Source organism: Mangifera indica, chromosome 16, assembly GCF_011075055.1.
Source record: "Mangifera indica cultivar Alphonso chromosome 16, CATAS_Mindica_2.1, whole genome shotgun sequence".
Taxonomy (NCBI): Eukaryota; Viridiplantae; Streptophyta; class Magnoliopsida; order Sapindales; family Anacardiaceae; genus Mangifera; species Mangifera indica.
The window spans coordinates 6045950-6072867 of NC_058152.1; the positions used below are offsets into that span (position 1 = coordinate 6045950).

General features: G+C 31.4%; 1 protein-coding gene across 6 annotated transcripts; it reads left to right on the top strand.

Annotated features, from left to right (window-relative positions):
• Positions 1 to 9740: 9740 nt before the first annotated feature.
• Positions 9741 to 13627, top strand: LOC123198546. 6 transcript variants are annotated; one of them, XM_044613230.1, is made up of 6 exons: positions 9741 to 9834; positions 9983 to 10080; positions 10912 to 11174; positions 11613 to 12100; positions 12182 to 12413; positions 12529 to 13627. In XM_044613230.1, exons 3-6 carry the CDS (start codon positions 10919 to 10921, stop codon positions 12999 to 13001), a joined length of 1449 nt encoding a protein of 482 aa, XP_044469165.1. In that variant the 5' UTR covers positions 9741 to 9834; positions 9983 to 10080; positions 10912 to 10918; the 3' UTR covers positions 13002 to 13627. The 6 variants fall into 6 exon arrangements, 4 of the variants coding, with proteins under 4 accessions (XP_044469165.1, XP_044469166.1, XP_044469167.1 ...); XM_044613231.1 differs by having other exon boundaries at positions 9828 to 9898; XM_044613232.1 differs by lacking the exon at positions 9741 to 9834 and adding an exon at positions 9841 to 9859.
• Positions 13628 to 26918: the final 13291 nt, after the last annotated feature.

A 26918-nucleotide genomic window follows, 5' to 3' on the forward strand; every position in this document is an offset into this window, starting at 1 on the left:
ATCAAACAAAAGAAGATAGTTTCGAGCAGCCTATAACATAATGGTGTGGCTAAAAAAATAAATAGAAACATCATTAAGAAAGTCAAATGCTTGCTTAAGATGGCAAGTCTGCCTAAGCCATTTTGGGAAGAAGCATTCTATGTCACTTTTTACGTGATAAACTGTAACACCGTTATCTAGATTATGACTCGATGATATGTTATAACACCCTTTTCTAGGCATATACCCTTATACGAAATATGTACCCCGAGAGACTTGACCTAACAGACTTTCATGATATATTATAATAGTTATTATATGTAACTCATTGAAAACAATCCCATAATCCTAAAAGTATATTATGAATTTAAATCGATTATTCAAACATCATATAAATAACATATATAAAAAATCCAAACATAATTATGCATCTATACGATTTTATGCAAAACAAATATCTATCAAATCCAAGTCTATAAATACACGTGAAAGAAACTAATATGAATGCAAATCAATAGTCCATAATAAAAGATGTTCAAGCCCTTGCCCTTATGCATTGCATCGAGCCTTACCGCTAGTCTCCTTGTAACCAGCTTGTTGCTCTAAAACTCTACCTGCAAAACCACACAACATGTGAGTGAATTTACACTCAGTAAGTAATAATGGTAATATATGAAACAATATACTTCTCCTCGTATAGGAATCCACAAATGTTTCCCTAACATCCCAGATACCTATTTGGATTATCTTAGTACCCAGTGTCTTTGCTTACATAATGAGGTGTCATCCCAAATGACTAATCTCGATAATGTACATTGACATCTCACTATGACATTTTGAATCTCATTCTTATGTGCAGTTCATACACATGTCAGTCACACTTAGACTATTGATATGATGTTACTCATACAGTAAGACCTTAAGCCTCTCCCGTCTTCGGACATGCATCATAAACGCTTCGATGACCATCGTCAGTGCGAAACCATATAAATTCATTAGCCCTGCTATTTTCAATACCACTCTACACATAACTTAGTGGCTAGTATCATTATTATACATTGTTCCAAATTTTTCAACCTAGACTTGATATGGTTGGGATACGTGTCATCGTCCACATAGTCAGACATACTTATATTGATTTTCATTACCAACAACTTTCATTAAGGTCTTAACATTGGCTTTCCTCTAAAACATCCCTTATAGTGGTAAATTTGTCATTTCTTTAACCTATATATTCATATCAGAGCTTCATATATTCTTTATCAATTTCAAATGTCTTTATTTTTGAATTTCTCAAATTATACATTGGTGTGTATTCATTACACAAGCGGGTGTGTCATTCAATTCACATGACACGCTTTTGAAGCACACGAGACTATATCCTTGATGCGAGGCATATGACCATGTGTCCCATATAAATGGATGTGTGTCCATGCCCAATTCCACACTCTCTTGTATTCAACTTATGTAATTAAAATTTCCCTGAAGGCACACATGTGTACATCATGAATTTTCCAGAATTTTGACTTTGATTCCTACTTTAGTTTTTTGGCTACATAACTCAACCTCAAGCATAAGAATATGTGTCTACCCATCCAATATCCATTCAGCACAATTCTAAGCTAATATATTCACTAATCACACAACAAAATGATCCACATGAATCTATACTTCCAAACTATGAATACCATCTATATAAGATTATTCTTTTCACACATCCACCTTCATCTTTCATAAATTCACATATCTACTTCTATGATATCATGTTTCATATTATATCCACTAACCAAAGGTACAATATCGACAACCCACAATATTATTCTTTTCCATGCAAACATCACATCAGTTTCAGTCAACATCCTTAGTGAGTTTAATAGTAACCATGTACATTAATGACCATAATATCATTATAAGTAAACATTAATATTACTTCCATATTCATACTTGTAGGATTAATTTTCAAATCAGAATGCAATTAACATAATCTCACAAATTAAAGAGAATGAAATTACCTACCTACTTTGGTACGATGACGATGATAGTCTTCTCGTGGCTTGAAATGACCCCAAAGGCTTTTTTTCTAGCAAGACGTGGCTCTAGCACTCCTTAATACTCTATGCTCTTTTGTTTGGCTAAAAAGAATTTAGGGTAAAAGTGAGTGTTGCACAATTTGCAATCGTTTTTATTTTTAAGTTGGTCAGACATATACGGATGCGTATGCTAAACAAACAAATATGTACGCCAATTATGAAACATTAAAGCCATGCCATGTGATCCTTGCGAAATGTATCTTTATCCCAAAATTCAAAAATCATTAACTAGGTACGACCATGTAGCCTACCTACACAGACGTGTATAATGACCAATTTTGACTAAATCATGCAATATGCAAAAAAGACCATTTTGCACTTTTTACCATATCATGCACGAGCATGTAGCCTCTTATACACAGTTGTGCATGTCACAATTCACATAATAACTTCTCAAGCACAATTTCACATAGGAAAATACTAAAAGACCAAAGCAATCTCAAATATACCAATGGTTACATTTCTTCCCCCCTTAATTGAATTTCTTCCTTGAAATTCACTCGAATAGTTGTGGGAACCTCTGCCTCATATCCTGCTCTACCTCCCAATTAGCCTCCTCTACTCAATGATTCCTCCAAAGAACCTTAACTAGAGGAATCTATTTGCTCTTGAGCTGATTCACTTATCTATCAAAAATTTGGAGTGGTCTCTTTTCATAGACCAAATTATCCTTAAGCTTTACATCTTCAATTCTCAATAAATGTGTCAGGTCATAGAGATACTTATGCAACAATGACATATGAAATTCATTGTGTATCCTATCCATACTCATTGGTAATGTAATTCTATAAGCAACCTTACCTACACATTCCAAAATCTCATAAGGTCTCATAAACCTCAATGCCAACTTACCTTTTTGCCCAAATCTCATCACATGGTGGTAGGGGATAATCTTCAAAAAGACTTTGTCACCCACAAAGAACTTCAGATCATGCCTCTTCTAGTTCACATAACTTTTCTAATGATCCTAGGCTTGTTTCATTCTTTCTCAAATCAACCTCACGTCTTTGATCATCTTTTCAGTCATTTTCAACCTTAAGGACTATGCCAATGCATCTTTTTCACTAATCTTCTCCTAATGCAATAATAATTGACATTTTCACCCATAAAACATTTTATAGGGAGTCATCTGGATGGTTGTCTAATAACTATTATTTTAGGCAAACTCTATTAGTGGCAACACCTCAATCTAATTCACTCTTCAGTCAAAGCAACAAACTCTCAACATTTCCTCTATCACTTGGTTTACTCTTTCAGTCTGCTCATTAGTCTAAGGACGATAAGTGATGCTACATGCCAATCTAGTACCTATTGATTGTTGTAAACTCTGTTATAAAACTGAGACAAATCTAGTATCTCTGTTTGATATAATGGTCTTAGATACCCTGTGCAATCTCATAATCTCCTTGACATATATCCGACCAAACTTATAAGTACTAGTGCCCTCTTTAACAGGGATAAAATGTGTTGAATTGGTCAATTAGTCTACTATGACCTAAAGGGTATTATATCCATCTTAAACTTTTAGTAGATTGAGAAAAAAGTCCATAAAAATATGCTCCCATTTCTACTCAAGGATAATCAAAGGCTATAATAATCCAAATGGCCTTTGATGTTCAACTTTAACCTTTGACATAAAAACATCTGGCCACAAAGTCTACCACATCTCTTTTCATGTTGACTTACCAAAATGCTTTCTTCAGGTCTTGGTACATCTTTACACCCTTGAGTTGGTGTAACATCCCTCCCTAGAATTACTACTTTCCAAAGGAGAAATGTTACAAATGAATATTTGGTACATCTATTTTTCTTCATGCAATCTAACAGTTCAAACGATTTCTAATTCATACAAACTATATATCATTGAAAAAAGGATTCAAAGAGCTCTCCAAAGCTATAACAACACTCATGATTCATCAAATAAGGAATTCAAAATGTAGGATGAAATTAATGACAAAAAATTATATTCACTATTTATTTGATAAGACAATCCTTTTATTCATATACTTTAATAGTCCAAACCATTTCTAATTTATACAAGCTCTATATCATTGAAAAGTGGATTCAAAGAGATTTTCAACAAACTATAATAGAACTCATGATTCATCAGATAAGGTAGCCAAAATGTGGGATGAAATCAATGGCAAAAAACTGTATTTACTGTTTATTTGGTAAGGTAGTCTTTTTGTTCATGTAATTTAACATTTTAATAGTCTCTAATTCATAAAAGCTATATATTATTGAAAAGAGAATTCAAAGAGCTTTCCAACAAGCTATAATAGCACCCATAATTCATCAGATAAGATAACTAAAACATGGGATGAATTCAATGGTAAAATGGTAAATATCAACTAACTCTCTGTCATGAACAAACTAACACACATAGATACCCCAAATGGCAAAACAACATTTCTAAACTTCAAAATAATCGTTTATAACATAGAGCTAAAATACCAAAAACATAAAACATGAAACATACCAAGGATAATACTTTTTACCTTGTTTCAAACCAATCTTTGTAAGTTGGCTTCCTCTTTTTTGTCTTGCTTCCTTTATCACTAAAACCATCTTAAATAAACACCAAAATACACTAATATATTTATATAACATGCATTCAATATATATATAAACATAGGTAAAAGGAAAGGAAGAAGATCTTTTAGTTACCAAGACTTTCAAAGTGCTTCTTTGTTTTCCTTTCTTATTTTGTCTTCCAAAACCCATTCAATTCCTTCCTTTATCTTCACAAAACAAAAGAAAATGGCATGAAAAAGGTTGGCTGCTGGAATAGATGGGAGAAGATGATGGAAAAAGGCTTAAAGTTTTCTTTTTTGTCTTTTCTCTCTTTATATATATCTATACCTTTTAATATAGATTTATATATGAATATATATATATATATATATATATATATATATATATATATATAAACCCACACTTGCATATGAACATATATATTTAAAACTAGAAATATCTCAAAACAGAGTCAAAAGACATAAATACCCTTAGAATGTATCTGAGGGTATTACAAGTAGGTAGTGCAAGGGGAATTATGTGCCTCAAATAGGATCTTATGTCTCAATTTTGATACCTTAGAAACACACACACTATCCTTAAATCTTAGTACCTCCCCAGTGATACTATAATTTGACACAATACTTTCAACAATTCTATGTCTCATCTGGATGTACCACTAGTCTAACAATTGAGCCTTATGGATATCGTCCAACCACATTGATCGAATCCTCAAGTCAGCTAACATTCTTGAGACTAGCTCAATATAGTCCCTCTTTATCTCCCTCTGTAACTCTTGATAGATTGTGATCTGTGACAACATCACTTTTCTACTTAAAGCATCAACTTTCATATTAGCTTTTCCAAAATGGTACCAAATGTCACAATTATAATATTTAACCAGTTCCAATAATCTCTTTTGTCTCATGTTAAGCTCTCTTTGAGTAAAGAAGTACTTCAAACTTTTATGGTCCGTATAGATATTGTATCGAACTCTATACAAATAGTGTCATTTGATTTTCAGAGCAAATACCACTATAACGAGCTCCATATTATTAGTAGATTATCGGGCATTATAATTCTTTAGCTTTCTAGAGATGTAAGTTATCATTTTTCCCTTTCACATCAATACGACTCCCAAACTCTAATAGGAGGTATCTGTTATAAATCATACTCTTCTCTTTTGTGAATAAGGCCAAAACTAGTGCTGAGGTCAACTTATTCTTTAATTCTTGAAAACTCCTTTCATAGGCATCAAACCATCAAAAAGGAACATTATTCCTAATCAACTTAGTCAACGGTTGGGTTAATTTGGTTAAACCCTCTATAAAATATCTATAATAACTTGTCAATCCTAGAAAACTCCTTACCTCCTTAAGGGTCTTGGGCCTCTGTTGTTTTAACATTGCCTTGACCTTACCTAGATCCACTAAGATACCATCAACCAATATCACATGTCCAATAAAAGCAACATGGTTTAGCCAAAATTCATATTTCAAAAACTTGGCATATTACTCCTTCTTACGCAGTCTCTATAGCACAAATCTCATATGCCCTCATGTTTCTTATGAGACCTAAACTACACCAATGTGTCATTAATAAATACCACAATAAATTTATCAAGACAATTCTAAAACACCTTATTCGTTTAATCCATGAAGACCGCTGGTGCATTTATTAGACCAAAAGGTATCACCATAAATTCATAATGCCTATATCTTCTTTAGATGACTTTTTTCAAAAAATCTTTCTCAACTACCCTAACTTGATGGTACTCTAACCTTAAATCGATCTTTGAAAACACTGATGCATTATTTAACTTATCAAATAAATCATAATATGTGGTAGTGGATATTTGTTCTTAATGGTGACCTTATTCAATTTCTATAGTCGTTACACATATGTATTAACCCATCTTTCTTTTTCATAAAGAGAATTGGTGCGCCCCATGGTGAATGACTTGGTCGTATAAATCCACTATCTAGTAGTTCTTGTAATTGCTTCTTTAACTGTTAAAACTTAGATGGTGTCATTTTATATAGGGCCTTAAAAATGGGTAAGGTTCTTCGGGCTAACTCTATATTGAACTCTATCTCTATTTCTAGTGCCAATCCTAGTAACTACTCCAAGAACACATTAGGAAACTCACTACTGGGGTGGATTGCAAACTTGGGGTTGTTTCTTCTAGCTTATTTACCATATAAGTGAGGTACCCTATGCATATTTTCATTAATATTTTTTTGACTTTCAGGCTGCTGATTTCCATGTTTAGTATTAACCTTTACCAAATAAAAATTATTCATCATTTTTCAATTAGAACTAGACTTTCTTTTTCTTGCAGTATATTTTTGCTCCATAGTGACTTAAGAAATTCATGTTTATTATTATATCAAAGTCTGGTATGTCGAATACTATTAAGTTTACCACCATCTCTTGACCTTTTAATAACATAGTCTCACCTAACAACATCTAGTTACTCTGAATTTTACCTCCATCTAACATCTTTACACTAATGTCAAACATTATGCTAAGCTCTAATCCTTGCCTTCTCACAATCCCTCAAGCAATAAAGTTATGAGTAACTACATAATCTATTAGTGTATATAAAGGGCAAGAACAGAAAATTAACTGACCAATCACAATAGATAGGCTGGCCTCAACTAGAGATTAGGTTATTGCATAAACCCTAGCTTGTCCTCATCCTCTGACTATTTCCATTATCTAGGATGGTGTTATTATGGTACACTTCTAGGTGAAATGTCCCAATTGTCTATATCTGAAACAAATCTTTTGAGTAATTACACATTGACCAGTGTGTCTACACCTATATCTTTGACACGAAAGGATCTCCTTTCATCTTAATGGCTCATTCTTTATAGGTCGCTCTTCACACCTCAATCGTTTAGTCTTTTAGCCCCTTTGGAACCTTGAGACTAGAAACTCTTTTTACCATAACTATCTCTACTGCCTCTAATGTCATGACCATCATGATTGTTTTCCACTTGACTACCCTCAGGGTCATATGGGTTATAACACTGAATTAGTAGGAGAGGTATGTATCTTTCTCCTTTCTCTCTCTCTAGCCATTTTTAATCTTATGACCTCTAATCATTGAGCTTTACCTACTGCCTCAGTATATGCCTTGCGATGGTTATCTCCCATCAATATATCATTGGAAATGTCAGCTCTGAGCCCATTAATGAAGATCTCTATTTTTCCCGTATCAATGCTAACCACACCTAAAGCATATTGTGTAAGGAATTTAGTTTGGTAAAGAACTCTTTAATTGTCATGTCTTCTTATCTTAGTCTGAGGTACTTTTATGGTCTGACATATAGTACATCAGCTTCTGAAAACTCCTTCCTAAAGGCCTCTTTGAAATCGGCCTATGTCATAGTATTAGTCCACTAGGCATCCCTGAAGGTTTTCTACCACACTTGGTATCAACCCTTATGAAGTAACAGGCAAATTAGATCTTCTCCTGATCTGACATCTCAAATAGCTTAATGGCCTCTTATACCACCTCTAGCCAATCCTCAGCTAACACGACATCTCTATTTATTCGATGAAACTCTAGGGGCTAGTGCTTACATGCTAGGCTGTAAATAGGGTGAATTAGGCCTATGTGTCCTCTTATCATCTTTTGTCTTGGTAAACCCTTATCCATTATCTCCTGTTGGGGTGGTATGTCATATGTAGGTGGTACTGCTCAACCACTAGTAGTGCTTGTATCAGGTGGCTCTCACTTTTGGAGGCTTATGATTAGCTTAGAGGACCTCCTACACAATCCTTCGAATATGCTCATCATCCACACGGGGTGCTGTAACTGCATGTGGCATGGCTCCTTAAACTACACCCTGGTTCTTTTCTAGAGCTAGAACCTTGTTAACCTCGTCATTACCTATCACTCTTCTAGATCTCCTCATCTTGAAATTAGACACATAACCTCAATTGTAAATAATACTTTTTAAATGCAGATTAGAACTCTACTTACAATGGTTGGTAGATGGGAGTAATCAACATCGCATGAGAGGCTTTAAATGATTATGCATGTATGAAATCACTTTTAGGTTTCCAAAATCATGCTCTGTTACCATAAATTATAACACCCTTCTCTGGGCATATACCCTTACGCAGAATATGCACCCTAAAAGATGTGACCTAACAAATTTCTATGATATGCTATAACAGTTATTATATGTAACTCATTGAAAGTGGTCCCACAATCCCAAAAATGTGTTATGAATTTAAATCGATTATTCAAACACTATTTGAATAACATATATAACCAATCCAAACATAACTATGCATCCATACAATTCTATGCAAAACAAATATCTATCAAATTTGAGTGCATAAATACATGTGAAAGAAACAAATATGAATGTAAAGCAACAATCCATGATAAAAGATGTCCAAGCCCCTAACTTTATGCATCGCATAAAACCCTACAATTGGTCTCCCTACCACCACCCCGCCGCTTTAGAATTTTACATGCAAAACCACATAACAAACATATGAGTAAATTTACACTCAGTAAGTAATAATGAGAATATATGAAACAATACAATTCTCCTTCTATAGATATAAAGTTATTAGACATTAAATAAATGGTAAAAGTAGTAGATAATACAAAAATGTAAGAAGGGACACTATCTAATGACCATGCATGTGAGTTATTCGGTTCTTGTTGTTGGCTGAGCGTATGAAGAACAATTGTCTCAACTCAAGCGTCAGGGAATCCAAAATGATGTAGTTAGAGAAAACAAGTCACAACATCACATGCGATGAAATGAAGAGTTTTCTTTAATTAGAATACATCAATAAATAATAAAAAATAATTTTATATTTTTTAAAATATATGCAAAATGTAATTTGGAGGATCGATCTATAATTTACGATCCTTAGTTGTATTAATTTGAAAAGAAATATAAATTAATAAATTTTAATAATTATTTTTTAAAATAATTATTTTTATATAAATTATCAGACTAGCCTATAACAAGGCTCAAAGGCAAACCTGAAAAGGTTTGATGCTACATGACCTTTTTTATATATATATATAGGGTTGTATCGTGACCCTTAACTTTTTCGCAAAACAACGGGTTCACAAGACCTGATACTGTACGAGTCTAGTATAACTCATAAGAATGTTGGGTCATGCTGAAGTCACCTAATACGATCCACTGTCATGTCTACACATAGTATATGCTAAGTCCTTCCTTTGGGCTCCAGTTGTAGACATTCCACGGTAATGGCAACCACATAAAACCCCAGTTAAATTACGAACAGACATTTCATCTGTCTGTGGTAACGTACGTCAATTCGTTTTTTATTTTTATTATTATTATTTCTTTTGTGCCTTCAAATCTGAACTGACGCTATTTTTTCAATCTTAGAATCCACAACATTTCCCTCTATTCAAACTCAAACACACTTAAACCCTAGCATTTGAATTCTCACCAAATCTCCACCACAAACTAACTTTCTCTAAACTGTAAGTTCTACTTTCTTTTTCTCATTCTTGTTTTTTTTTTTTTCAAATAAAATTTTATTTAATGAATGTACAGAGAATCTCGGTTTATATCTCTAAATTGTTTACGTTCTTCAATTCTTTTTTCTTCCTGCAGTTCTCCTGCTATTTATTGGGAAAAATTAAATTTGTTTAATCCAATTCTCTAATTTGATCTGATATCTAATTGGTCAATTCATCTTTCAGAGTAAGAGTGAGCTACAATAGATTTTCAACCTTTGAAAATCTTTACAGAAAAGGGATTTCTAGAAAAAGAAGAATTAAAAAAAAAATGGATTTTGGCTATTTGAAACAAACTCAGTATAAATTTGGCACTTCTATGTGGAGTAAAGGGGCTGAGGAATACAAAAGTGGTGACTTTTATGTTTATACTTACATTTTCGTGAGAATTGAGAATTTTGGGTCAAGGATTTTAGGTACAAGAGAAAATAGCAGTAAATTATTTCAATTAAGAAGGTAGAAAGAGTTACTGTCCAATAAGTCAGGTTTGTGTTTACAGTGGATACAGCAGAGTGGTCAATTTAGCAAATAAAAATTTTTAAGAAATGTTGAATTCTATGAACTAGATGCTTATGATTGATATAAGATTATCTTTCCTGTAATGTGTGTGTGTGTGTGTGTTCCTTACAGATTCTGTATCCATGGGTGGTATAATTGCTATTGTAAAAATATGTTTGTAGCTATAGAGATTTGATTTTGTTATAGTTTATTGTTATTTTAAAATGACTATAGTTGAAACATAAAGTTCATGATTCTTGATTTGTATTAAACTTAAATAATGTCTATTGATCCTAGTGCATCAATGAATTATCTGGATGAGGATGCTACTTCAGGCTCTGGAGATGATATGAACATGTTAGATGGACACAACAAGCGTCAGTCCATGACACCATCAAGTTCTGGTCGTCGCAAGAGAAGTCGTAAGGCTACTGGTGATGCCATTGTGGATGCTATGCTAGAAATAGCTGCTGCTTCAAAAATGAGGGCGGCAGCAATTATGAAGAATGAAGACCGATTTTCAATAAGCAAATGCATTCAAGTATTGGATGACATGCAAGGTGTTGATCAGAGAATTTATTTTCTTGCCTTGGACTTATTTGAGAACCCCAATGCCAGAGAAACATTTATTTCTCTTAAGAGTGAGAAGCGGTTGCCATGGTTGCAGGGCAAATGTAGTGCTTCCTCAGTTTGAATAATTTAAATGACATAATTGATTCTGTACTTTTTGGTTCCTGATATCTGGTCATAGTTTATGTTCATAGCACTACTGAGTAACACTTACATCTGTAATTAGTTTAACCATATGGTTGATGGCCATTTTATTTATGTCAATTGGTTTTATATGATAACTAGAAGGTTTGCTTTTCAATCGTTCTTTATTAGAGCTTGTTGTTTGAAGTTTACAAGTTACTTGAATGCTTTCAATAGAAATTCACTGTATATATATACTTTAGTTTGTTTCATTGTACATACTGCATTTAATTCAATTTCTACAGATGTTGCCTCAGCCACCATGGATGAATTTGACTTAGAATTGGATGAGATGGAATTAGTTGCAGCAGCTGCTGGCTATTATTATTACAATAGTGTAAGCAAGCAACCTCAACATAGTATCTCCACATCTGGAAGCGGCTTTATGACTCGAGTGCTGGAAGGACATGATAATGTATGTCGGCAAATGTTTCGGATGGATAAACATGTTTTTAGCAAATTATGCGGTACACTTCGACAAAGAGGCATGTTACGCGATACAGCTGGTGTTATGATTGAGGAACAACTAGCAATTTTTTTGAACATTGTGGGTCATAATGAGCGTAACAGGGTAATCCAGGAGCGGTTTCAACATTCAGGTGAAACCATAAGCCGGCATTTTAATAATGTGCTGAAAGCAATCAAGTCCCTCTCACGTGAATTTTTATTGCCACCTCCACCTAATACTCCTCCGGAAATTATCAATAGTAATAGATTCTACCCATATTTCAAGGTTTGTATCTAATCACTTCTTTTTTTCCTCCTGAGTTGTGCTTTTTTTCCCTTTTTTCCATTCATATCATCTTTTGCTCAGGATTGTCTCGGGGTCATAGATGGCATGCACATCCCTGCACATGTTCCGGCAAAAGATCAATCTCAATTTCGTAATAAGAAAGGGCTATTATCACAAAATGTGTTGGCAGCTTGTACATTTGACCTACAGTTCATATTCATTTATCCAGGATGGGAAGGCTCTGCTGCAGATTCACGTGTGTTGAGGGCAGTCCTAGATGATCCAGATCAGAATTTCCCTAACATTCCTGAAGGTTCTCCCCAGATATATATATTGCTGATGAATTCAATTATTTATATACTTTGCATACTTTTCATATTATGATAGATTTAATTGCTCAACTTTTGAGCACATCTTGAATGTTACAGGAAAATATTATCTGGTTGATATGGATTACTCAAATACAGAAGGATTTATAGCTCCATATCTAGGAGTTCGGTATCATGTGCATGAATATAGTGGTGCTAATAATTTGCCTAGAAATGCAAAGGAGTTGTTCAATCATCGGCATGCATCTCTTAGAAATGTGATTCAGCAGTCTTTTAGTTTGCTGAAAGCTCGATTTCCTATCCTGAAACTTGCTCCTCAGTATGCTTTTCAAATCCAAAGGGATATTGTTATAGCTGCCTGTGTTCTACATAATTTCATTCGACGTGAAGAACGAAACGATTGGTTGTTTAATACTGTCACGGGTGTGACAGTGGAAGAATTACCTTATTTTGATGATCAACTTGACATGAACTTAACTTCTTCCATTCAAGAGCAACTTGCTTCAGCATTACGAGAATCAATTGCAGCGGCTATGTGGAGTGACTTTATAAACAAATGGGATGAGTGGTGATTGTGAAATCTAGCATTAGAAGTTGGTGCTGATGATTTATAGTTTTTTTTTTTTTCCTCCTTTCTTGTTTTGGAATATAATGCAACAGCTATGTGCCTTTTCCTGAAGATATTGAATGAAGATCTCTAGATGGGCAATTGCTATGTAGTATTCAGAAATCTATCTCCATACAGATTGGCAAGTATATTTATGATTAGAATTTGCATCAATGATTGTCTGCTGAACTTGGTGGAAACCCATGTGGCTGAGTTGGAAGCTCGGAAAGCAGATTCTAAACACAAGCGATGGCTTCGTTCTAAGATGCTGGATGTGGGTAATGTATATTCTTTAGATGCCTTCATGAGAATTATTTTCTCCCTCAAAATCCTGAAATAAAGTAGTTGGTTCTTTGTTGATATAAGCTATATAATTTCATATAGTGAAGGAAATACACTCAGTTAACTGTTTTTTTATTTTTTATGTCAGGCACAAGAGCTTTCAATTTGTAGGAATAGAGTATGAAGTTATTGGCCAAAAAGTTGCTATTTTCGATTCAGTTAGTTTTCAATTAACTTTATTTACCCTTTCTTGTTGCTTATGATGTTTTCTTTGCCAAATAATTGAATACATTTCATTGCAGTGCTCAACTTGTATGTTCATTTATGAATGTTTTATTTATTGGCATTCTTTTCCTTATTATTGGGTAAAAATAAAATACATTTGTGTGTCATTTCTTCGTAACTATTATCTTTTTGGTTGCTGACTAAATGTTATTAATATCACTAGGCCTGGTATGAAAGATATGCGACCAACGCAAAGGTTGTCCACCTGAAATACAAGGTTCGCATAGGAGACAAAATTGCTAGTAATATGATAGATTGTATGAGGCCGAAGATGTTCTCGTAGAAAATATTCAGACTTCAGCGGGCTAAACAAAAGTAAACTCAAGCCCACACAACATTTTAAACCAATTTATATATATATATATATATAATAATGAGGAGTAGTCTTGGGTACGGTTCATGAACCGGCGATTTCGGTTCAGAACTGTCGGTTTATGGTTCGAAAAAATAAGGACCTTGAATCGAAACTGTAATAGGACGGTTCATAGACGATTCGGAACTGACGGTTCCGGTTCATGACTTCGGTTTGGAACCGACGGTTTCGGTTCGAAATTGACATTGAACCGTAAATTCTAATACATGCTCTTGATTTAATACATTGAACCTCTATATATTGGTTTTCACTTTTTTGTGTTGAAAAATCATCTATAAATTGATTTTCATTCACATTTGATATATGTGAATATTGATCAAATCTTATATTACCGGAAGAATTTTCACTACTTGCCATTTTTGGATAATAAATAAAATTAATTATATAAATAAATTATATGATTAATTATGAAAGATAATAAAAAAATAATAAATAAAATTAATTATAGAAATAGATTTTATAATTAATTATGAATTGTATAATAAAAATAGAAATTGGAATTAATAAAAAATTAAGAAAGAATTTAATTAAATTTAAGAGAATTTGATTGAATTGAAAGATTGAGAGAGTATTAAGAGTTGAAAGAATGAAAATGAGAGTTTGAAGGATTGAATGAGAGAGTGGAGAGATTGAAATTTGAATGAGTATATATATAGGAAATTTTTTTTTTTAAAAAATTAAAAAATAGGGGGGTGAATTGTGATTTTAAAAATTGCAGGGGACCGTGGTCTCCCTACAATTTTCTTCTACAAGCCAACGGTTCCCTGTGCAGGGAACCGTCAATTGTTTAATAAATTTTAAAAAAATAAAAAAAATTCAAAAATTTTCGGTTCAGTACAATAAACCGCTGGTTTACATGTCGGTTCATAAACCGGGTGTGAATCGGTGGTTTCACGGTTCAAAATTAGATAAACCGGAACCGAATCGCTAAAATCCGGTTTCGGTTCTGGTTTAGTCTAGTTCGGGGTTTGCCGGTTCCAGTTTCAGTTTCATCCCGACCAGTGGCCAGGTCTAATGAGGAGTGTTATACGTATAATTTTATGTATAAATAATGATGTATTATCATATGAGTAAATAGTAAAAAATTAAAGATAAAATATTGTGTATAAAAGTTTTGTATATAGTATTATTGTAAAATAATAGGGGTTGTTTACGGGTAAGTTTAGAAAATTTTTCAAACAAATCTGATAAAAACAATTTGACAATATTTCAAATTAAATTAAGCTATGCCAAAAAAATTGCAATTTGATTCAGTATGGTTTACCGTTTAAGTCTATAAAAATAAAATAGTATTATCAATAAAGTATGTATTACTGATCATATTTCAACAATGTATTCATTTGTATATTAGTATTAATACTATTTCAAGCTTACTCCACTAAGAATTAAGAACATGTACTGTAGTCTATATAATTAAATATAAAGCAATCTTATATGTACATAATTTTTAGCATAAAATTAGGTATACAAATAATATATCATCATGTAATTAAAATTTTATTTTTAATTTAAAATTACTAAATCATACGATGACATATAATCTGTGAATATAATTATATATTCAAAAATGTGTAAACATTAAATTTATTACTAATTGTAAATAAGCAAAGTTATGTGTTCGTCACGCATGTGATGGAAAAATTTTAAATCTTGATTAGTGGTGACATAATTTTCATATTCAATTTAGATTTGTATGACATTCTAAATTAATAAAAAAACATATTCCCTTCTTTTTCTTTGATTAAAAAAAATATCTTATCATGTATTCTACTGTCTTGTTCATGTATTAAAATTAGAGATAGACAAGAATAAAAAATCTTGGTGCTTTTATTTGTAATTTTCATATTCAATTTAGATAAATAATGAAAATCTATTATTGGAGAGCGCTTATTGTAAACTAAGTAAATAGTTTTAAAACAATAATAAGTAAGTCTCTAATCAATTCCAATAATCTCACATATAAGGTTATAAAACATTGTATTAAAATTTATAGGATTTTAGATAAATCTGATTAAGCCATTTGATACTGAAATTGACTTATTGCAACAATACTTTCAATTGACTATCGATTTGTGGCATCGGTCTTCATTTCCAATAACACTCACAAAGCCTAATAATTATTAGATAAAGTTTATATATCACTTATATGTTTCGGAAAGGGGTCTAACCCTTTATTTATGATAAGTTTTTTGAGTCATCTCAATTGAAAGCCCAATAAATTTTAGTAACTCATACTTATAACCTAGATTACGTAACTATATATGAAGCGTAATGAGTCTTTATAATACGATTATATAATGTCTATGAAAAACGGATTTTAGATTGTACATTTACCCAATTTTTATTTTAATCAAATTAAACTATAATCAATGTATATCCACATAAAATTCCAACATTTATATCTTTATTAAAATATAATTTCATACCAAACATTCAAAATATGTTCTATTTGAAAATAACACGTATATGTATATGTTAAAAAAGTTTAAACCGCTAAACAAAATTAAAAGAAAATTGTATAAAGTATAAATATTATCACATTATATACGACTAAACAAAATTAAAAAGAAATGGTGTTTATTGTTTCTTATTCATAGTATGAGAAAATCTTATATCTAATTAAGTTCATTAATTTTACTTTGAATGAAAGATAACTATCTTGTAAAATAAAAAAGTGAGTGTAAATTACTCGACATTTCAGTTTTATAAGTATAAAAGACTAAATGATTAATTCCCATCCCTAATTTTGATGAAACAACTAAATTTTGATGAAACGATGATCTTCTTAAAAAATCTATTTTACCACTTATTCATTAAACCTAAATATTAGTTTTAATAGTCAAAATATGTTTTGGGAAATTGAAAATTTTTCCACTTTTAAGACTCGCCTATACAAATTTACCACATTTTATTAACATTTATATCACCAAGTATAACATAATACCTAAAATACCATTGTTTTTAACCTTAAAAACACAAGGAAGAGTTGACCTTTAAACACTAAAAAATAAATATTTTTCAAAGATCTTATAGAAAACTCATCCTAACCTAAGTTAATGTTGATCCATACCCGTTAAGTATTTTGTTGTTTAACAATTGAAAATAAAAAAATATATACTAAACCAAGTAGGTGATTTATGGGAAATGTTAATTTATTGTTCAATATTGTTATTTATCAGTTAAAATAGTTAGGGTAATGATAGTTCAACCAAAAAAATAAAAAATGATTATGTGGAATGAAAGTTTATATTTTTGGGATGAAAATTAGGTAAAAGTCTACCTAAATAATGGGTTGACGAGATCGTCTAGGGTAGGCGATCTAGCCTAGTCTATACAAGATCACCTGCTCTAAGCGATCTTGCCTACTACTTCTTGTAAACCCCTAAATACCCAATCAATTATCCAAGTTTATTTGTTTTCCATTGCATTTTTATTTTAAGTAAAAAATAGAAATAACCATATTTTAAATTTGCTTCAAAAAATAATGGATTATAGGTGATGACTATGTAATGAAATATATTGGTGGGGATAAGAGAGTGATCTGTATTGACACAGGTGTTGAATTCAAAAGATTTATGACAAAAATATGTTATTTTCTTAGAATCAATCGAAGTCAATCAAATGTACGAATATTTATCCTAAGTGATGCATCGATGGGTTGAATATGAAATTCAAGACGATAATGATCTTAAGTATGTAATGGTGGTAGCAAGAAATATACGAGAATCGACAAAACTTTATGTTTCTAAGAGTAATATTAAAGGAAGAGACATTCTATAAGATGAAGAGATTCATGAGGAAGAAAATGAGGATTACCTGACATACGACTAGGCACAACCACACATTTTCTAGGAGTATAATGTGAATCATAGTGATGATGATGATATAGATGATGATTACTATGATTATGCTAAAGGTAATGAATAATAATGACAATGAGATGTCTAATGTATGAGGAGATGTTAAGAGAAGTCCAACCAATGCTCGTCATGATAGGGCCAATTGTAATGCGGGATGTTATGGCTTCATAGATAATGAAGTATATACTAGTCACATCCATGATCCTAATCTGTTTTAGTAGGTTCCTAAGCCTACCATGGATGTTGAGACATTGAAGACTATCCTTAAATCAATATATGTATGGGTGACACACACTCTTGTCCATAAGATCAAATATTGTCATATCATAGACAAATAGGTGCTAGGACATTGAAGACTATTCTTAAATCAATATTTGTAGTTGATCACATCAATCGATCGAAGGAAATTATTTTCAACATAAGAGATAGGTTCGTGACCAATATTTCATACACACAAGCATGGCGTGCGAGTACATAAATAATAAATGCATTACAAGGATCTCTCGAGGATTCTTTCGTGCTCTTATTGGAGTATTGTCACAATCTGGAGCTAAAGAACCTAAAGACTATAACACAAATTGGCACCAACATGAAAAATAAGTTCCAGTTTTTCTTCATGGGATTGAGTTGTTTGATAAGGGGGTTCTAATAGGTTTTTAGCCAGTGATTTGTATTAATATTTCACATTTAAAGAGGAAGTACCTTGGGACTCCTTTTATTGATGTTGCGAAAGATGACAATAATCAAATTTATCCACTAACCGTTGGTATAAGGGGAAATAAGGGAATGAAGATGTGAACACTACTTTGAAGGTACTTACATATATGCATAAGTGATGTCCCAGATTTGGCTATTATTCTGATTAGTATCATTCAATCATTGCATTGGTGGTGAATGTAATGTCTTATGTTCCCATGGTTTTTACCATATAAAAGGTAATATGCGTACACAATTAAAAAAAACCAAGCATATAAAAAAATTATTTTGGAGGGCTAATAAGGCATATTGCCTCCACGCTTTCAAATCTACCATAGGTAGAATTACTCCGATAAATATCGATGTTATAACCTATTTAACTAACATTGGGTATGAAAGATGAGCCCAATTCCACCAATATTGTTAAATCATTCACTACTTTGTCATAAATTGCTCATGTTTTATCTATCACCATATTGGTTGACTTTATTAAAACCACAACATAACATTAGTTTTACAATAGATGAAACTTGACAAGTATATTTGACTAAAATGTAAATACATCTATAACAATGCTTTGATATGTATAAATATGACAATATTGTTGTTCTATGACTATTTTTTGGTTTAAACACTTAAGAGATCTTACTCATTAATACCACAGGCAAAGGACAAGATTGTTGGACATGTGCATAAATCTACCAATATGATGGTCAAATTGATCAACATCCATAGATACAAAGTGCCTGATTCGTAGTAATAGGTATCCCCGTGGATCTTCTATAATAGACGTGTGATTGTAGAAAATTTTAGCTTTCTCAAATTCAATGTACACATATTATGTAGTAAGGTTTAAAAACCTCTCAAACTGTTTCATATGGGTAAGTGTATAATATTTGACCAAATATTTACAAGTAGTGTAGAAAGAATATGTTAACCTAGTTAGGGATTAGTCAACTTGGTCACAACCATCTAATCTACTAGTAATTTATCTGCCTACAATGCAACTACAGCGACCCAATCATCCATATAGCCATGCAAGAAAATCATCACAAGGAAAGAAAGTTTAGTAACATAACTGCAGTCGAGGCCATCAACTTAAACATAATAGACTGAATTGTTAGAGTATAGCTCTGGTGCCCATTGTTACCTTATTCCACGTATCTAGTAATGATATTGGATAAGACTGTCATGACTATCGCCTAACCTATTCGATTGAATATTTTTGCACGGTTTATTTTGTGTATTGACTTTTATTGTAATATAAGGTTAAAACAATTTGATACCTTAATTTTTTTTAATGGGTTATGATTATGTTTGATTTTGCTATGTTAATTTGTTTCAGTTATGAGATTACAATTACCAAACTTTGGATGAGCTGGTGTATGACAAGTGGCTTTGTTACACAAAATGGTGTTCATGTCCCTTTTGCATAACTTCATTGAGGTAGCTTGGATATTACTTCCTATGAACTATGCAATGAAGTTGTGTTAAAGGTATACCTATTAGATTTGTTGTAACCACATTGATATCTTCTTCAATTAAGTTTCATCTTGATTTGATGTAATTTAAAGTTATATACTATAGTTAGTGTATATGTAATTTAAATAAAGAAAGGTGCATAACCATATGACAGATATATTGAAATAAACAAAGGTGCATAAAGAAATAATCATATAACAGAAATAGTACAATGAAACAAACCATAAAGATATCAACAAAGGTGCATTAAAAATAATGTACAATGTGTTTAAATAAAGAAAACGTCAAAATAATTCGTATGTGCAAAAATTATGCCACCGACCTCTTGCTCCTTCATTTAAATAAACTCCTCAAGATATGAATAGACACTCAAAAGATTTTAATAAAGAAAATGTCAAATTAATGTAACATGTAAACTTGGCCTATAATGCAAATTAAAATTGATGCAACATCATATAATAAAATAAACAAGTATACCACCTTAGCAACGAAGCTCTATGCTCAAAAGTACTCATTGGATGGTTACGGGGAGAAGTCATGGATTTGATGTAGGAAAAAAGATAGTCATTCCATTTCTTAACCTAATTGTTTAAACTCTCATGTTAGGGCCAACAAATGTGCCACAAACTGGTAGACATCGTCGTTTAGTTACTATCCTAAAAGTCATGATAAAATATTTCAAGAAAAGCTTCAACGTGTTATATTGGAAATAAATGACATAAGTTGAACATGTGAAATAAAATAAGTTAACTTATAAACTAAATGCATATCGTGTTATCTAACCATAGCCCTTGCATAACCAATGGGGTCCAAAAGGCACATTTGGTCACATGTCCAATGGTACCATTAGGTCTAATGAGAAAAACACATCTACTGTCATTATCTGATACATTATGGTACTACTAACTAAATGTTTAGTAGAATTATGCCAATGTTGAGTTAAAGACAACAATAAGCTTGCTCTCAAATAGATTGATCAGTATATCAATAAGCACATTATCCTTCACTATAATAGTCTTTCTTGTCTTTATTGAACTAATGAATAATCAACTATTTACCTTTTTAAAGAATTTTACCAAATACTATTTTTTTGGAGTTGTAGGAGCCTAAAGAACATGTTTTGAGGGGATATCTTTCTGGTATGGCACATTCTTTTGTTGGGCCATAACTTTCACAACGATTGTGGCATATCCCCCTTCTATACTAGAATCTCATACTACAGTACATCCTTTTGTTAGTGCACATCCATTGGTTAGGGCACATCTACTTAAACATATAACATACATGTCATTTAATGATAACATATTTAAATGCATGTAAACATAAAAAAAAAATAACTATCATAAACCTTGACTGATCTCAGTCAATGAAGATATGAATCCATAAGTACTTTCATATGGTACATTAATAAGAATAATGGTGTTGCATTCTCTACATATCATTGTTGTCTGCTAGTCAAGGAGTTGATGCATCTGACCTCTAATCATGGAGAATTGTTACATGAGAAGCTATTGTAAATGGTCATTTGAGACACTATTATAAACACTATCATGAAATGTGTGCCTTACAAGGAAAACCTTATAAGAGTCTCAAGTGTAGAAGGTGTAGGAGGTAGATATCCATAGGGGGGACACTCATACATAAGGAGAGGCGTTAGGGACTTGGGGTTAAAAGCCTTGTAAGTTGGACCACTATACAAAGACGAAGGCTAGAGGTTAGCTAGGCTTATGAGGGACACCTAAGTTTAAGGGATTAGCATGAAGAGTTATGGGTTGGCCACTTGTGCGATAAAGGACAAAAAAGACCCTACAAAAGGTGACTAGAAAATAAGATGACATACCAACTAAGCATTCTTATTGTCATCAAATTCTTTTCAACTTGTCATTTGATAAGGTAGTCGGTTCCTCTTCCTCAATGAACTCCACAACTCATATGTACCACTTGGTCTTTTGTTCAATTTGAGTTAGGCGTAATACATGTGTAATAATCCCTTAAAACAAAATGGAAGTTTGTTAGAAGTACACAAATGTAATATCAAACAATCAACTAGAAAAGTATGAATGATCATATATATAAATTTTAACTGAATGGATTATACGATGCTTACCTAGAATGCAATAGGGAATCCCATAATCGGGTATTTAACCATAAGGTTCGGTCACTTGTAAGACAAGTATTTTTGTAGACATTCTTCGTATCTTGCATGTATGCCCTGTAACATAAAGTCCACTATCTTAGTCCATGCCACCAAACCTTAAGGGTAGTGATTGAATGCATCTAAATCATTAGATAAATGTAAAAATCAATTTTTATGATGTTTCTATTGTCTGGCCTTGATAGTCCCACATACAATAAATATAATATCGCAAATTTGGTAGCATCCTCATCATTGTCTCCCCAAATCTGTACCTTAATCGTAGTTTGGATGTTAATATAAGTTAATAACCTATTAACACTCAGAAAGTATTCCACCTTCAATTTAGGTGTTCCTAACAATCAATATAGTTTGACACTTTTGTATCATGCCAAAGAAAAGACTAGTCATTAGAATAAACTTTACAGGGTTAAAATAGGCAGTAATATTGTTTAATCTAAATAAAGTTCTCTTACTAGGTCCTTGTAGTTAATTATACGAAGTAACATTATATGCATAAGAATGGTATTAAACTGTCTCCTTCAATCTTAAGAAGTGCCTAAAACTAGTCGTCGAAAACATCTCTCTCTGGGTCATTATTTGTTTGTCTTTTATGACACTCACTATGTCTATCTTCATTTAGAGCGTCATTTACACCCAAAATTCGTATGCCTTATAGAACTTATTGGCCTCATCTTAGTAATTGATCTCAAATTCCTAACAAAATGACAAAAGCAGTTATTACTTTGTATAAACAATTACCATGAATAGTTTGGAAGAACAAGAAGGCAAAGTCAAATACCATAGGCGAGCTAGCCTATCTATTCTTCTAGACTCTCCACACAGGAAATCATGCAATCAAGTAACATCCAACAAAGGTATAAATGCTAAATCGAACATCATAACCAACAAATCAAGCAATTTTTTATATCACAACCTACAAATCAATGTCATTAACTAGAAAGAATAACTCACTTGTCCTTTCATTGTGTCGTCAACTATTTGGGTGTGTCAACATCGCTAGCTATTTAGATGTGTCATTGTTAGGTTTTCTTAGTGATTTTCATAGGTATGAAGTGTGTGATTTGAGAAAATATAACCTTATGCGATTTTTCACATCGTCGGCTTCAATAATTCATAGCTGCTTCTGTTGGTTCATACAAGGGTATTTTTGGGTCTCAACAAGTTTTGTGGTATAAATGCTTAACATTTTAAAAGTGTGGCGTTTTTGTATAGGCACTAACTCAAAATGGCAAAATTTTGAATTTGCCATATATTTTTGTCACTTTATGCAATTTATAACAAAATTAATATATTTTACACTCATAATAGTATAAACAAATATTTTCATACTAACTATTTTATATTTTTTTCCCTCCATTTTCTTGTTTTCTCTTTTCCTTTTTCATTTATTAGTCATTGAAAAACACTAAGGGATAGTTGACAAGTCTCTAATTCTCATGCTTAGTAAGGTTTTTAATTTTTTTTCTAATCCTTAAGATAATGTTGGCATAATAATGTACTTACAAATTAAATTAAAAAATGCTCACAAAAAATGATAATGATTAATGTTGAAAAGGGTTTAGAAAAGAAAAACAATAGGGTAATTGTAACATAAAAGAGTTAAATTTCATATGTTTTTAAAAACTGAAAAAAGGCAACTGCAATAGCAAAGACACTATCTAAGTTGAACAGAACGAGATCTAGACATATCAAATTAGTCAAAACCTAAGAAATCCTAACCAAAACTTAACAAGTGATAAAGGTAGTTTGATTAAAATGGTTGGTAGTAAAAGCCCTTATAGTCGCATCTTGGAATGGATGAAATCAATGACTAAAAATCAATAGATTTTGATGAAGGTGGAGATATGGTTGAGAAGGGTTGGTGTAATGGTGATGATGCAAAGACATGATAGGAAGAGAACAGTTACACAACTTGTCTAACTCTAAATGGCAGAAAGTTATGGGGAGGCTAGCGTAACAAGATTAAGCATTTTTGTCAAAACAATGACTTAGGAAGACAAAGTTGTCATAGGCATAGCTGAACTAGTGAGCATTGGCAAGGTGCAACCTTGTAGCAACAAAAACCCATAAGATGACCTTAAAAGTTCAAAGATTTCCTCACTTCTTTCTAAACTTTTCCCTTCCCTACCCTACTTTAATGTCCTGTTAAACCTAATTGTTATCTCCTTCCTTATCTTTATGTACATTTTTTCCTCCCTTTTCTATAATGCTTCGCAATTCTCTTTGTTCCTAGAACAAACACCGTTTCAAACTTCTACTTCATCCAACATGGCTAAGTAAGTTCACAAAATTAATGCTTACGAAATTCATGTTTCACATGTTGAAAAAGTTGTAGTTGTAACTTAATTAGCTTTAGCATGCTTGTATTAGTTTTAATAAAGGGAGGAGTATTATGCAAAAGAAATACAAATTGAGTGAACAATGCAAGAAATCATGACAAAGAGTGGAGTTGCTAATGAAGAATTTAAGAAAGAATGACATATTGTTACATGGAGTTAGCAGCGTTTCTTCTCTTTTTTAATTTTTATTATATTTTAATATTATTGGTCAAATTTTCATCTTGATCTAAATAAAGTTTTTATGACAAATAGAATGATATTTGTTTATTCAGGATTAGTTTTGTTATTAATGTTTGTCTAATTTTGTAAGAGATTGACATACAAAGGGAGCATATTACTATGCAAGGAACTGAAAGTAGGGATTTTGTTACCTAGTTAGTAAAAATGCATTTAATTCCTGTTTAATTCACGTACTAAACATGATGTTTTGAATTTTTGAACCCAAAATATATTAAACGCATATTTTACACCTTTCATGTATCAAACACATATTAAACATTTATTTAATTCATTTTATGTTTTTTTTTAATTTTTAAAAAATCTAAAACGACATCTTTTTAATGCCTAAGTCCAAAGTATAAAAGTATCCCTTTAACTTTCAATTAATTACCATAATGCTAACATTTTTTTTTTTCAAATCCCTAACCTCTCCATTCATTGCATTAGGTTCATGTTCATAACAACAATGAAACTTTTTTCACATAATTTTTTTTACACCAGATAGGTTTTTTTTCTTTTTGTGGAGTTCAACTCTTCATCTTCTTTATTTTCCAAAAAAGTAAACTTTTATTGTCTTTTCCTTTACTAGTTTATAATTTTATCATATTTATAATTCCTTTAATATTTGATGCATGGACTGATTAGAGGTATCGATCACTCATTAATCTTGTTGCATATTCACCTGATGGTGCAGTGAAGATGATATATTATATTATATTAGTTTTAATAGTTAATTAAATACTTTATATATAAATTTTTATATTGATTTTAACTAAGAGATCCATGAAAAATATTAAAATTATGATTAATATTGTCATATTTTTATAAATATATTATTGATGGTGTGTCATATTAAACCTATATATATATATATATATATATATATATATATATATATATATATATATATATATATATATATATATATATATATATATATATATATATATAAATTTTGTATTTTTCTTGTATCCAAATTTTATTACCCTTTTTTTACAAACATATTTTTCACCATTCGTTATATCATATATGTATAATTCTTATACCATTTTTTTCCTGTACTCGTATTTACTAACTAAGTTTTGTTATTTAAACTAACTCTTAATTTTTTTATTATTTAAACTATCTCTTGAAAATTTTAAGGGTAAATTGTTATTTAGCTTTAGCAAAGATAGAATGTATTTTTATCATTGCACAAGCTTTGTAAATGTTAACAAATTTTATTAACAATTTAACAAATAAATAAAAATATTGACCTTTTAAACTTAAAGGGTGGGAAATAACCTTTGTTTCGTAATTTGGGAAACGGCGTTTTATTAAAGTTTGGGTGGGAAATAGTCATTTAACCATTATAAAATTTAACATTTATGCATATACTTAACATCAATTTTATATATGAGACTTTCTGTAATACTCACAAGTGCGTATCAATGTCATTTATAAAAATTTTCATTATTTATAATTTGATTTATATTTGAATAATGAGAAATTAAGTTAAAATTAAGAAATTAAGGGTTGATGTATTAGGTGGATGACTTAGATAATGTCATGTCAATAAGTGGATTAAGCGACAAACAATCGTTCTAATAAGGCAAATGCTCTTTCGGATAGTTATGTAATCAAAATTCTATAAAAGGAATCATGCACTACACAAATCAACATTATTCTATACACGTTAAATACCCTAAACACAAAATTGTTATTGATTTTAGCCCTCAATCTTTTGGAGATTGAACCAAAAAAGTGATCAAGGTTAAAGAAGTGAGTCTTCATCGAATTCTACAACTTGGAATCCAAACTAAGTATGAGTATTTTGGTTAATTATGTATTTAGATTGATATAATAATGAGGATAGAGGTTGTCAATGAGAAGAATAAGTATGATGGCATGTAAATGGCTTTATTGAATGAATATTTGTGATACAATGCATTATAGTATATGAATTCTATGAAAATATGCATGAATGTATGTGAGATAATCAATTATGTTTGAATTAATAATTAACATGACATTTTAGGGTTTTGATTCTATTTCCATGAGGTTTAAGTACATGTATTTGGATGGAAATATGTTATTAAGATGAATTGTAGATGTGAATTTGGATTGGTTAGCAAAACTATTGATATAGATTTGCTAGAATGTCATTTCTTAGCGAGAGAATAGGAATCCATAATCGTGACGGAATGTT

Coding starts and splice junctions, on each gene's coding strand:
- LOC123198546 (XM_044613230.1), top strand. CDS start 10,919: ATGAATTATCTGGATGAGGATGCTACTTCAGGCTCTGGAGATGATATG. Junction 11,175..11,612: donor AGTATTGGATGACATGCAAG/GTGTTGATCAGA, acceptor CAATTTCTACAG/ATGTTGCCTCAGCCACCATG. Junction 12,101..12,181: donor GATTCTACCCATATTTCAAG/GTTTGTATCTAA, acceptor TCTTTTGCTCAG/GATTGTCTCGGGGTCATAGA.